The sequence below is a fragment of the Eurytemora carolleeae genome, unplaced genomic scaffold, assembly GCF_000591075.1.
Source record: "Eurytemora carolleeae unplaced genomic scaffold, Eaff_2.0 scaffold6, whole genome shotgun sequence".
Classification (NCBI taxonomy): Eukaryota; Metazoa; Arthropoda; class Copepoda; order Calanoida; family Temoridae; genus Eurytemora; species Eurytemora carolleeae.
In genome coordinates this window covers 359,741-374,391 of record NW_019396148.1, presented here as the reverse complement: position 1 = coordinate 374,391, position 14,651 = coordinate 359,741, and the positions used below count along the sequence as shown (strand labels likewise).

Sequence of the window (14,651 nt, the reverse complement as noted above, 5' to 3'; positions counted from 1 at the left end):
TCTTCTGTTGTTACATTTCTTTTTAAGCCCTGTTTTCTATTTCCATTCATTTATTTAATTTCATCTGCATGGTAATTCAATCATTTTCTTGTTTTCGGCTGATTTTATTTATGAATATATGTTTTTATTTAATTTGGACTGATTTGTGGAATTCTTGTTTTCTTTTTAACTTTCACCTAATATTCTGACTTTATTTCACTCCGTTGACAGATGTTGTTTATTTTGACTTGGTCTTAATCTAAAGTTTTCCTTAGTTTTCATGAGTCAAGAGACCAAATTTATGAACATAAAACATTGTTGAACTGAGTAGAATATGTATAACTACTTCTTATCAGCTTGACCTGGCGTACAAGAGAAGTGGTTCAGCTATGTTTATGCCAACTATGTCCTGCTATTCACTAATCAGTGAAAACAGTACTTTAGTAAAATATACATATCCCTGAATACTTTATATGTACTCTGTGTAAATCCTCTTATCCTTAGAACATCCAAAATATCTGTTTATAGTTAACATCAACCTTAGAGAGAAACATCACAAAGATCAAAGAGAGCTTTTCAGGATAAAATCACCAAGTTCTATTTACATTTTTATCTGAAGTGTATGAAAATTGACTAAATTTTTTTTAGAAGTTAAAATGTCTCTCAAATTAATTGAGATTTCAAATTAATTGAGATTGCGATTAACAACTCATGAAAAGTTCTATTTAATTTATTATCTTTTTGCTTTAAAATCTAAATAAAGTAAATAATGTTAGTTTGTAATTAAAAAGCTGAATTAAAGCATAATTGAAATGCATGATGCATATCTGGGCAATAAATTCAAAATAATATTTCAGAAACTGAGAACAAATATATTCAGGAAAATTGGAGAAATTTTAATACGAATTAAAGAAAAACAAAATTTAATTCAACTTTAGAAACCTTTATTTTCTTTTCAAACTGAAGTTGAAATAACAACGATATTGAATATGCTGAAATATTACAACACGGAGTGAATATTTCTTTCTGAAATATTTTAACGCACTGTCCCCCTCTCATTTTTGCCCAGAATGCTATTGGGGGGGGGGAGGGAACTGGGGGAAGGGGATAATCTATAAAAATATACAAACAGTTTGTACTGTGTACTGACTACGTGTATTAAAGTTTTAGGAATTCTTGGATTTATTTGGCAGATTCCCTGGAAAATGTAAAATAAATGTGATTAAAGGAGGAAACATTAGAAACGTCTTTGTTTATAAAAATCTACTGAACTTTATAGAACCTTATTAGTATTGTGTATCTTAATATAACTCCCAGAATATATAATTATTGTAAACGATATGGAATTTTTGAACTTTTCGGGGTTTTTTTTCCATGTCTATCAAAATTCTTAAGAAACTAAATGGAAAATTCTTTGAGAAATAAACGTTCTTTGAAAAAGTTAACAAAAAGTGTACTGCAGTTTCTGGGAGGGATATAAATAATTTTTTTAAATTGTTAACAATTATCCCAGAAAATGCAGCTTATTTTTATGTAAATTCATATCAAACCAGAATATTAGGGACGTCCTATTAACCACATTTTACATCAAGATGACTCCTAAATTGACCTTGACCTTGACATATTCTAAATTTGAGTTGAAACTACACTATACATTTGGGGTTGAGCTACCTTATTAAACCCTATCACATGAACATCCAACTTTCTGCCAGATTACCAGTCTTAGCTTTTTGCCAATCTAGTGATTAGTCCTACAGGTTCGTGAGTCGGAAATACTGTATTGCATAATAGAATTTGAAATATAAAGGACTGTAATCATTAATTTCAAGTGACCCTCCATGCAAAAATGACAATGCCCGATTTACAACGATAACCTTGAAACCTTAATCAGATCAAATTCTCCATTGCTCTTAATAAGCAAAAAATGCGCAAATTACTATCGCAGAGAAACCGCAAATTAAAATTAACAGTTTAAAGCAACAAAAACGTGGATATATATATTTCATACTTGAAAACAAATATTTAAAGGGCACCATTGTAAATCGGGCATTGCCTTCTATGCATGGAGGGCCACTTGAAATTATGCTCAAAGTCCCTTTAAAATGTTACGGATTTTTTACCTTGGCGCTGAATCCTGCAATACATTCTGGGGTTGGAGATGACTGGGATTATCCGTATCCACCAGATGGGTCACCTTAAATATTAAATAAATCAATGTTTGATACATGAAACCTTTCTGTTGATTAAAAATCAATAGATCAATAGATCAATAGATTATTAGATCATAAGATCATAAATAGAATCTCAGGGAAGAACTATGGATTAGTATACCTGAAAGGGAAGAATTATAGATAAGTATACCTGGAAGGAAAGAACAATGGATAAGTATATCTGAAAGGTAAGAACTTTGGATAAGTATATCTGAAAGGAAAGAACTATGGATAAGTATATCTGAAAGGGAAGAACTATGGACAAGTATACCTGGAAGGGAAGAACTATGGATAAGTATACCTGAAAGGGAAGAACTATGGATAAGTATACCTGGAAGGGAAGAACTATGGAAAAGTATACCTGGAAAGGAAGAACTATGGATAAGTATACCTGAAAGGGAAGAACCAGTTTAAGGTTAAGGGTTGGATATCGTGTTGAAGGATCAATAGAAACGAGGTTGAAGTTCTTACAAGTATTCTCTGGTGTTGTTTGACTGAGAATCCTTAAAAAAAATAAAAAATAAAAAATGTTGCGGTTCTAACATAACAACTATCTACATCACTTTTATTTTGTTTCGCAGTGCTTTATAGTTTTAGGATAGAAATTTTCTCTTTGGCGATAACTTTCAAGATACAGAGAAAATTTAAGTAAAAAAATTTAACAAAACGTGCCAAAACAGTAATGTTACAGGTAATTATATGAACTGTTTGTGTTCTTATCATGATGCAATGGTTATTTTAGATATAATAGATAATAATTTTCTAACAAATTTTCATTCAAATTGAAAAAAAATATCATAAAAATATCCCCAAAATTTTTGGAGAAAATCCGGGAACCAATGGAAACTTTAAAGCAAGGTGTTATTATAATCAGCTAATTCTGCATTATAGCATGATGATTACTTTATAGCACAGTGCTAAAATATACAGCTAATTTAACTTCGTAGCACGATGATTCTTTACTGCGCGTCAGTAACATAATTCACTATGAAGTAACAACAGTTTCATAAAGAGTCTTTCTATTTTTTCTATAGAATAAATAATAATTATGTCTCCTACCACTTATTTTAAAAAAATGTTCCTAACAACATTTAATACCTTAATATGTATTTTCAGAAATACCCTCCCCCCCNGGGGGGGGGGGGGGGGGGGTAATTGAACATCCTTAGTTGTTTGATGATTTTACAATGATTTTAAACAATAATAGGTTCTCAGAAAAAAATAAATCACAAGGGTTCTTCCGTAAGACATACACACGACACTCACATATATTTCTGGTTCGAAAAATACAAGTCTGAGTAATTTCTTATAAAATTTTTCCAAAAACAAATTGTTGAAACTGTTCAGTTTTCAATTTAAAGTGAATGAAGGTTCAATAAATCTAATCAAAACTTTGAAAAACCTTTAAATCGAAAAATATCAAATATTCCAAAAGAGTTTTATCTCAAGAAAACTATTTCAGAGTAGTTGCGCAGACTCAGTCTTTAAAAAACGCAAAAACTAAGCATTGTGTCGCGTATAAAGTTGCTGCGTAGACAAAGATAAAGTTGTTGCATGGACTTTGATAAAGTTGCAGTATCGACTAAGATGAAGTTGCCACATAGACTTTGATAAGGTTGCCACATAGACTAAGATACTATTGACACAAAGTCTATGTGGTAACTTCATTTTTGTCTAAGATGAAGTTACCACATAAACTAAGATGAAGTTACCACATAGACTAAGATGAAGTTACCACATAGACTAAGATGAAGTTACCACATAGACTAAGATGAAGTTACCACATAGACTAAGATACTGTAGAAACATAGACCAAGATTAAGTTACCACATAGACTAAGATGAAGTTGCCACATAGAACATGATAAAGCTGCAGTAATGACCAAGATAAAGTTGCTAACTAGACTAAAATAAAGTTACCACATAGACCAAGAAAAAATTGTCACATAGATTAAGATGAAGTTGCCGCATAGACTAAAATGAAGTTGCAACATAGACTATGCTAAGATTGCCACATAGACTAAGATAAGGTTGCCACATAGACTACTAAAAAAGTTGCTGCGTAGACTCGGATACAATTGCAGCATTGACCAAGATAAAGTTTCAGTATGGAACAAGATAAAGTTGCTGAGTAAACTCAGATATATTTGCAGTACGGAATAAGATAAAACTGCTGCGTTTACTAAGATAAAGAAGATAAAGTTGCTGAGTAAACTCAGATATATTTGCAGTACGGAATAAGATAAAACTGCTGCGTTTACTAAGATAAAGCTGCTGAGTATACTTATTTAAAGCTGAAGCGTAGACTTAGTTAAAGCTGCTGCGTATCATGTATGCTTTGACAAAGTTGCAGTATTGACTAAGATAAAGTTGCCACATAGACTAATATTAAGTTGCTTCGTAAACTTAGATAAAGTTGCAGTATGGATTAAGATAAAGTTGCTGCATAGACATAGATAAAGTTACGGTATGGACTAAAACAAAGTTGCTGCGTAGACTTGGATAAAGTCGCTGCTTTGACTAATTTTAGCTGCTACATAGACTAAAACAAATTTGCCAACTAGACTAATATAAAGTTGCAGTATGGACCAATATAAAGTTGTCGCATAGACAAAGTCAAAGTTGATATAGACTAGGTTAAAGTTGTTGCGGATAAGTTGAAACCTAATATTGCAGCAGACCAAGAAAAGTTACTGTGTAAACTGACACAAGTATCTGCATGTATGAGGGGAGGAAGGCCAGTCACTACAATTTTTTGTCCGAGCCACATTCTCCTCAAATTCTCGTCCGAGCCGCCTCTAAATCCTTGTCAAGATTTATTTAGATAATTATATCTTGAAGGAAAAAATTTATTTCAGAAAGGCGAGGGTTTTGAGGTGGCTCGGACGAGAAAAGTATAACATTGTGGCTCAGACTAGAAATTGGTGTGGTTTGCCTTCCTCCCCTCCCTGGTTTATAACTTCTTTTTTTTAGTTAATATTTCATAATGAAGTTACTTTAATCCTGAATGAAATTTAAAATGGAAAATCCTTTTTCTAAGGTTCAAAGAGAACAAATTCAATCTTGTCATCCATTCAATTTATTTCAAAATTTTCCTTTCAGTACGAAGAAATTTCAATTTTAGCCAATCTTAGATGAGAAACATTTGGTTGCAAAAAAATAACACTTTTAGGGGAATCAAGCAGGAAATTCGTTACAAGTAGATTGGCCAGAACAAAAAATTAATTGTTTCAAAATTACAACTAACCTATCAAGAAATTACGGAAAAGTCAATTTTTCCTCTCGTCAATTCATTCAATAAAGGAAGTCAAGTTTAGTGCTATAAACTGCATGTTAATGAATACTTTGAATGCTAAACCTCTTTTTGCAATTTGAGAAATTTAACTAATGGACCCCTGATCCCTTAAAAAAATATGGAAAAATGAACAGTAAATCTATTAATCAAATCAATCATATTAACACTAGCTCACAAAAACCACAAAAGAAATTAAGAGCAATGGTTTTATCTTCATAAAAATTAGTTTTTCTCAAAGACGGTAGAATAGTAGAAGATAGGGCATTAAAAATGTATCCGAATAGTATGTACGCTCTGTACACTTTAATATGACGTCATTGGCTGCAGTATTGGTTTTAAATTCAAACAATCAACTTTAAAACTCTAGTTATCAAATAAATTAATCATTGTAGGTGCTAAATATGGTGGGAAAATAACGACACGGTTATAAACTTCTAAATTTGTTTTAATCAGTGATAGGATTGGATGCTCTCCTGCTAAAATAAAGCTAGAATTGTGATTTTTTTTTACGCATCTCATTAGTATGAAAAATACCACATATTTTAAAACAAAATTTGTTAGAATGTCATTAAGTATAGTTTTGTTATAGTCTAAAGCAGAATTGTATGCCAGTAACGTGAGCAAAGCCCGAAAAAACCTTGGTTTTAAGTAGCCAAATTTTTTAAACCAATTACATTGCAGTCTGTTTTAAAATTTAAAGTTTATGTAAAAAGATAATAAAGTTATACATTTCGAACGGCAAATTATGTAAAAAACGCAAGTTTTTGGTGATGGAAATGCTTAAAAGTCCTAAAATCTTTTTAAATTATAGAAAAGACGACATTCTTTAGCTTCTTATGGGACCCAATTGAGGCGTCTGGTTTTGCGTATAAATCCCAATGCCTACTCTTTATATTGCAAAGCTCTTTGGTTTTTCTGATTGTGAGAAATGAAATATATCCGAAATCTAATTTTGAATCGAGAATGTCCCTTTTGAAATGGAGGGGTCACCAAAAATTACGAAGGTCCCGCAAAAGATATTTTTAATTAAAAATATTTTTTATTTCCCCATTTCAGTGAAGAGTGGAGACCCTAAAAGATATTGTGCCCACATTCTTAAACTGAATTTAATAAATGACTTGGAAAGAAGTGGGTCAAGGGATGAATTTTTAGTAAAATATAACATGAATTACGTATTTTTTGAAATGAAGAAATTAATGAGAAAACATATCAAGATAATTCAGAAAATTTGAGTTTCAGAACTGTATTTGTGTCATCAATGTAAACTTAAATGTAAATTCAGACCCAGTACTTCTTAGAGAAGACTTTGAAATGGTAACATCTCCAAACATAGATAAAAGGGTGATTTCAAGTGACCCTTTATTACCCTCCATACTAAGTTTATCTGATAAATAATGTGGAAGATATTGTCGTTCTTCTGATTTAAAAGAATGTAATTCTGATAATTTCAATATATTTTCCTGCAATGAAAATGCTGAAGTCACCAGTGTTGAAATGAATCAGTTTTTAAAGTAATTAAAATTTTTATCTAATTTATAAATGATCAGAGAAAGTTTGTAAGGGTGCCGTTATGAATCGGACAATACCATCTTTGCATGGAGGGTCACTTAAATTTATGTTAACAGTCCCTTTAATTGAGAAAATTTTCTCAACATCTGACGATACCTGTTGATGGACTCCCTCTCAGCAAGACATTCCAGAATGGACATTTTACCAGAGTCCATTTGTTTCATCAACCACATTGCATCCATAGCACTGAAGAAACCTCGGGGACAGCCAGTACCTAGAATTTGAGGTAATTATAGCAGGAGTACAAAATAAACATATTCCGGGGTGGTACTTTGCATGACCTCTGTGATGTATAGCATAAAGTAATGACCAATTTTCAAATGAAACTACTAGCCGAAGAAGTACCACCATTCGCCTTGCAAAATCGTCCATCACTTGACAGAAATCCATATTGTCTATATAAACCGTTATTCTAAAGACTTGTTAGGGGATGACTTCCACTGGGATGAAATTAACTTTAAAAACTTAAATTTTTATAATTCCACGGGTAACTCCGAGCACTTCAGCTAAAATCAATATTTTTTATCAAACACGGGTAAATGGCTGCAGTAACTACCATGAATCAACATAATAAGCTAGGAAACGCCGGGCACTCCAGCTGGTATCAAATAAAAGAAAAGAAAAAATGTGGGAATTTGCCAACAGCTTTCAAGTTTAAAATTGGAGTCCTCACTGAACATTGGGTTTTCCAGTCTGGCCTTTTTATATTGTTTAAATAGGTTTGTATGTTGCCTGTGGTATATAACAAAAAGTTCATCATTAGGATAATTCGGCAACCTAACATCGTACACAGACATACATATATTTTATACCATTTTGTATATTATAAAGGCAATGTTTATATATATACCTGTAGGCCAAAAAGGTTCAAGAAGAGAGTCACCAACTAAACATTGAAGAAGTCTGTGTCCATGCCTCTCAGTAACTCTAGAATAAAAAAGCCTTAAACTAACAAGGTTAAAATTATATATTCTGGGTATAATTGAAATCGTCTGTAACTCGCTATTTAACAGTTTGGATATTCAAGCACCGTAGATAAGTGTTATTTCACCCGAAAATGTTGACCTCATATTGGTCCTAATCCAAAACTTGGGGAGGGGGGGAGGCACAAAAGCATGCGTGAGTTTAAAGGAGGATTGCCAAATATACAGGGTGAGTCAAAGAAAAGTGTGATTAGCGGCAAAATTTTACTCTTTTTCGTGCAACTCACCTAAATGGCGTTTTCACATATTTTTTGAAGATTTTTAATTTTTTTTGGTACTCCAATGGCCCCCCAAAAAATCTGCGAACCTTTTTTCTCTCAAAATCAGAAGTTCAGAGAAGCAAAAATGTGTATATAAATTATTTCTATCAAAATCTAAAATTTTAAACAGATTAAATCACAGAAAATTTGCAAAATTGTAATAAGAAAATTCGCAATTTTCAGTTATGGTATATTTTTTACGGAAATATTGTTTTTCAATGGTTCTTAAGGTTTCAACTGAACAGCGTATATTTAATACTTCAGAATATACTAAGAAGAAAGGAACTAGAGAATTTTAAAAACTTTTTCTTAAAAATTAGACTACAAATAAGAATTGCGAATTTTCTTCTTACAATATTGCGAATTTCTGTGATTCTGTGATACAATCTTTACAAAATTTTAGATTTCGATAGAAATAATTTATATATAAATTTTGCTTTTCTGAACTTTTAATTTTGAGAGAAAAAAAGGTTCGCAGATTTTATTTTAGGCGATTGGAGTACCAAAAAAGTTACAAATTTTCAAAAAATCACACTTTTTTGACTCACCCTGTATGTAATGGTTCTATTTGTTTTTATTGAGTAAAAGTAAACATAGAAAAGTCCCGTTATCCCGATGTGCACTTTGATCAACCAGAGAAATACTTCAAGAAGAACCATTAAGTCAAACACATATCCTTAATTAGATCAAATAAGTCTAATACATAGATACTTTTACCTATGCATTATTTTGACTATTATTTTTGCTACAAAAATACAATATTATAAATATATGCTTTAAGTCCTATTTTTATTACTAATTAAGAATGAAACACTTTTTGACCTAGTTTTAACAACAATATTTATGTTGCTTAAGACTGCAAGCCATTGGTGTAGTTCCCCGCATATATGATAAGTAAAGGATTATCACTCTTTACATTAAAACCTTGTTAGTAAATACTCTTAAATAAGCCCGGAGAGTAAATATTAATTCTAAAAAGAGAACGAAGGCCCGCCTTTTTGGGACAAAAAAATGAATTTATGAGAATATTAACTCTCGTGAAGAATTTTATGGCTTCTTTTTTGTAGAATTCAAAATTAAGCCCCTAATCCCCTCTTTTGTTTTTTATGCTCCGAAAAAAGTCCTGTACTTTTACTCAAGATAATCGAATTTCCAGAGGTATATAATTTCCGTAACATTGCCCAGCCCTACCCCCTATTCAAAACAAAAACATTGTTTCAACAGTGAAGGAACGGTTTTTTTCCGAGTTTTGAAACACAAATTATTTCTGGTTCAAGTATCAAAAAGGGGAGGAAATTGCCAATGTATGTCCAATCTTCAAATTTTTCCCACTTTTGACAAATAATTCTTCAAAATTATATTCCTATAAGTTTAAATTATATAACTTTTTTGGGATATTTTTATATAACAGCAGATAAATGTCTTAGTTTAAAAATTTGTTAAAATTTGATTTTGTTGAATTTTAATTCAGAAACTGATGAATTTTTTTCTTTTAACCTAATTACAACGTCCAACAAAAGTCAGTAATTTTGTTTTGTGAATATTGGGATCAAGCATTGATCTCCATCTTATGCAGACCTAGGGATTAATTTAAATCCTCTTCGATATCCAATGGTGATCATACCCTGCGAGCATTTAACCTCTAATTTTTTAGTGCTCCTTGTAGGGGCTATAATTTTAATTTCCTCACAATGTCCCCCATTTGTTTTTATTGGAAAAAATCATTCTAAAATAACTACAATTAAGAATAACAATTTTTGTACAGGAAAATCAATTTGATATTATTCATTCTCGATCAGACAAAGCTTTAAAGGGTAACAGACATGTAACTTTTGTTTTCATGCAGAACTAAATTACTACCTTTCTTGTTTTCTTTATGTAATATTTCTTATATTATCTCGATATATTAATCATAATTCTACATTGTAGAAAAAATAAAATATTAAAAGAAAAGAAAAGGAGCTCTACGTTTGTCCAAATGTGCGGTGTCGGAGAGAAAAATAAGGATTAAGTTTAGCTGACGTCAAACTTAAAGTGTTCTTATTTTTTATTAGATGGATTCAGAGTTTGTATTAGATGGATTCAGAGTTTGTATTAGATGGATTCAGAGTTTTTATTAGATGGATTCAGAGTTTGTATAAGATGGATTCAGAGTTTTTATTACATGGATTCAGAGTTTAATAGAATTATTCAACTAAAATTACTTTAAATTCTATTTAAAATGTGAAGTAAAAAACAGGGAAGAAAGATTAAGTCAGGGGTCGATATAATTCCATCTAATACGATCCCAAATGTTGATTAATTGATATTAGTGCCAGCAATTAACCATGTTGTTGTTGTTGTAAACAATTGGAAGAATGATTTCAAGTTGTAGAAAAAATCCATAATGCAGAATGTTTACTGCAAGAGATTGTTTATTTTTCTGTATATCATAAGGGGGGGGGGGGGCCACAAAACGTATTACTCTCCGGAAAATTTAAACAGTGGTTAAACATAACTTAGAATTGTCGTAGGAGGCTGATTTTTTGCATGCAAACTCAGAATTATGTATATTACATGCATTTTTTGGTTTTGAAGGAATCTGAGCAAAAGTGCGCGCGCGCGCGCTTTTTGTGAAAAAATACTTCTAGATTTGACCAATTTGAAGATATTTTCCGGTATGTCCTCGAATTTGGTAGGATAAACCACATAGTAGTAGGTCAGAATGCTCTGCTTGTGATTTACTCCACCTAGATGGATTCTTCATTCCTGTGGTCTAATACCTAAACCCTGATATACAACCTGAACAAACTTTAGAAAAACTATGATAGGTGGACCCCATAATTACCCTATGGCCAGCAGCGCGCCGATCAGAGTTCTGAAACTTAATTTTTCTTACCTAAGAAAGAGAATCCTTGTTTCTAGTACCCCAGAATCGACATACTACATGCAAAACATATGACAGGATGACCCATAATGTAACTACCGGCTACTGGCGCGGCGGTCAGAATGCTCTAATATTTATTTTGACCTCAGAAATGAATTCCTCTTGCCAAATTACCTTTAAATCGACATACAACATGTAAATATGTGGGAAGATGACCCATAATGTAATGGTTGGCTACTAGCGAGCCGGTCAGAATGCTCTAATATTTATTTTGACCTCAGAAATGAATTCGTCGTGCCCAATTACCTTTAAATCGACATACAACATGTAAATATGTGGGAAGATGACCCATAATGTAATGGTTGGCTACTAGCGAGCCGGTCAGAATGCTCTAATATTTATTTTGACCTCGGAAATGAATTCCTTGTCCCAATTTTGCTATAGTTTGATGTATCACATGCAACTGTTATTCTAACTTGGGCCAAACTTAGCCCATAAGTATTCAAAGATATTTTCTTTTATTGCGCATTTAAGCCTTTGGGGTTGAATCTTTTTAGCCCATATTTGTTTCAAGAGTGTCAGGAAAAATTTTCAAGTGCAATTAATGAAGTTAACATTGATTTACTGTCAAAAAAGTCGCATTTTTTCACAAAAAGCGCGCGCGCGCGCGCACTTTTGCTCAGATTCCTTCAAAACCAAAAAATGCACGTAATATACATAATTCTGAGTTTGCATGCAAAAAATCAGCCTCCTACGACAATTCTAAGTTATGTTTAACCACTGTTTAAATTTTCCGGAGAGTAATACGTTTTGTGGCCCCCCCCCCTTTACTAGCTGGAGGGCCCAGCGTTGCCGTGGAAAATGTTGAGAATAAAATTTATAATTTGAAAGAAATTTATTTTTGAAAAAAAAAGACTTCGTATATATGCTTTAGTCGGCCAAACGACACTCCCCGCCTACCCATGAGTGTCATTCAGCCCATTCAGTCCAGCCGTTTGGTCGGCTAAAGGAATATATATACGAATATCTTGTTTTATTATATAGCTTGATATTCAAATTTTTCAACGCCCAAAATGCAGTTTACATTTATGAAGTATAGTACACGTACGCCCAAAATTTCTCTAAATTTTATGAAATTGTTTTTTTTCCAAGCCCCTAACCGTACTTTTAACCCCGACATCATTTGAGATCAGAAATGGAATTATATGAACCTCTATTATATAATAAGAATTTAGATCTAAGTTAGGGGATATCCACACAGGGCAAAAACCATTTTCTATTTTGACCAAATCCAACTAAGCTGTAAGCAAATGATGCTTTGCATAAAATATTATTTTAAAAATATTTACCTGGCTGAATGATCTGCAGCATACATTGATGTAAAGTCAAACATGGCAACATCCGGTTTCCCGTAATGGTTCACGGCAAAGTCTAGATAAATTAATATTTATATTTAATATAGATTAATTTTTATATTTAAACTAGATAAATGAGACTGAACTGATCCTTATTTGAGCTACAGCAACCCACTCTGACGCTTTTACTTGTGTAAAACTGTTTTAGTTAAACTATATTTAGGATTTTAGGGTTTTAGGATCGTTTTTGGGGTTTTTTGTTGCATATTTTTCTGTTAGGGTCAAGATTTGGCATTGTGTAAATAAAAAACCTGTGCTTAGGATCCGGATCCGGATCCGTTGGACCTGCATAATTTTGGCTTCCTGGACCCGGATCCGAAAAAGTATGCGGATCCATAGATCCGTATACAAGGGGCAAAATATCAACTCTCAAGCCCCAAATCTAAACTTTTGAAAAAGAGATTATAAAACTTTCCTGATTTCCGAATGGTTCATCAAGTTTTAGCATAAAAATCAACGAAAAAAAATAAAGACAAAAATTTGAAAATTCTGCTTTGTTAAAAATTTAAAAATTTAAAATATTAAAAAATCCGTTAAAATTAAATGAATCCTAAGCACCAACCAAAACCCACCACCATATTGAAATAATTATCTTATAATAATGATGACAACTTTGTAAGAATAAATTTTCATCTTTGGCACAAAACATGATCACACATAGAGACCGCCGCGTTGAATTACAAGAGAGTAAGAATGCGCGTAACTCCTTTGGGCTTCTACCTCAGGGTTATTGTCAACGAAACCCTCTAAATCTTGAAATGACGACATCTGGTGTTCTTATTATATTATTTTTAATCTATGCGAATAACAATCAATAGTGTTTGCAGAGCATCGGAGATATTAAAAAAAATTTGAAAAGGAAAGCTTTGTATGGAAAATAAAACTAAAATTCTACCTAGATGAGGTAACTGTCCCTTAGTAGCAAAATCTGCTGCTTCTCTAGCATATTGGAACAATGCTTCCTAAACAAACAAATAATGTACTGCACTATAAACTACTTCTATTTTTAATACTGGAAACATTTACGATACCAAAATAAAAATTCGTAGATTTTACTATTTTCATCTGTGGACTTCAATAATTTTGAAAAACTCAGAGTTTTAATTGCAGTTGATTGTTTTTCATTTTGGCATTCATAAATAAAATGCCAAGTGAGGTCCAACAAAAAATTTGGTTCCAATGTTTTGAATTTTTTTAATATAAGAAATAAGAAGCAAAGAAAACTCGTAAACATAAATTTACTACCTGGCAGATATTGTTTTGAGCTAAAAGGGCAGAGGGGTCAGCATGGTTGGCCACTAGTACTCCCTTCACAGTAGTTCATCATTATAGGGGGGGGCGAGAAGACTAGATGAAAGAAATGGGGGGGGGGGGTAGTTACAAAAAAGAGGGGAATCTTAATAAATTGGGTGCGACTTTTTTTGCCTCCTTAAAACCTTAATTTCCTTTCAAAAAAGTTAGTACGCCAAAAGATGTTGAGTTTCTTCTTGAATAAAGTCCTCCACCCCGCCATCTTACTTTTAGTAAGACAACTGGACCACTCTCAGACATAGAACAGGTTGCATCAAGTTTATCTACTGTTTTATTATTTTTTAAGAATAGAGGTTTGTCATCTATTAAATTAGAGTTTTTCTTAGATATTTTTTTTCAATAAAGTCTTTATAGATATTTCTTTCCTTTTTTGACCAACCTCGTTACTATAAATACTATCTTAATTCAAAGACAAACTTAATGTCATGTTCTAACATCTGAGGCTGTTCCTGGCCGCATGTACGATAGGGTTGTAAATCATTTCGGTTCGGCTTTTAAAACTTGCAATAAATTTTTCAGCATTTTAAAACCGGTTTTTTTTATTAAAGTTTTACTTTTATCAATCCATAGAAAAAAGGCCAATCGTTTTAAAGCAATCACTTTCAGATTAGTTTTTTATTTTAAATTTCTTCCTTTCAGACCCATGGCGAAAATTTAGAATAAACAATTTTGTAATTTGTTAAACTTCACCAGTTTTATTAATCGAACCAAAACAATTAACAACCCTAGCCGTGAGGAGTTAAAGAACAATAGTCAGGGAAATC

General features: G+C 32.1%; 1 protein-coding gene across 1 annotated transcript in view; it reads right to left on the bottom strand.

The window, feature by feature from the left end:
* LOC111696410 (protein-methionine sulfoxide oxidase mical3b) overlaps positions 1–14,651 on the bottom strand; it is an 82,234-nt gene that overhangs the window by 44,189 nt on the left and 23,394 nt on the right. The window contains exons 15-21 of the mRNA XM_023466007.1: positions 13,822–13,884; positions 13,472–13,538; positions 12,511–12,592; positions 7,903–7,979; positions 7,149–7,266; positions 2,581–2,692; positions 2,100–2,173 (exon numbers count right to left, since the gene is read on the bottom strand). Of these exons, the coding sequence (XP_023321775.1) occupies positions 2,100–2,173; positions 2,581–2,692; positions 7,149–7,266; positions 7,903–7,979; positions 12,511–12,592; positions 13,472–13,538; positions 13,822–13,884 (593 nt within the window). The remainder of the gene's footprint in view (positions 1–2,099; positions 2,174–2,580; positions 2,693–7,148; positions 7,267–7,902; positions 7,980–12,510; positions 12,593–13,471; positions 13,539–13,821; positions 13,885–14,651) is intronic.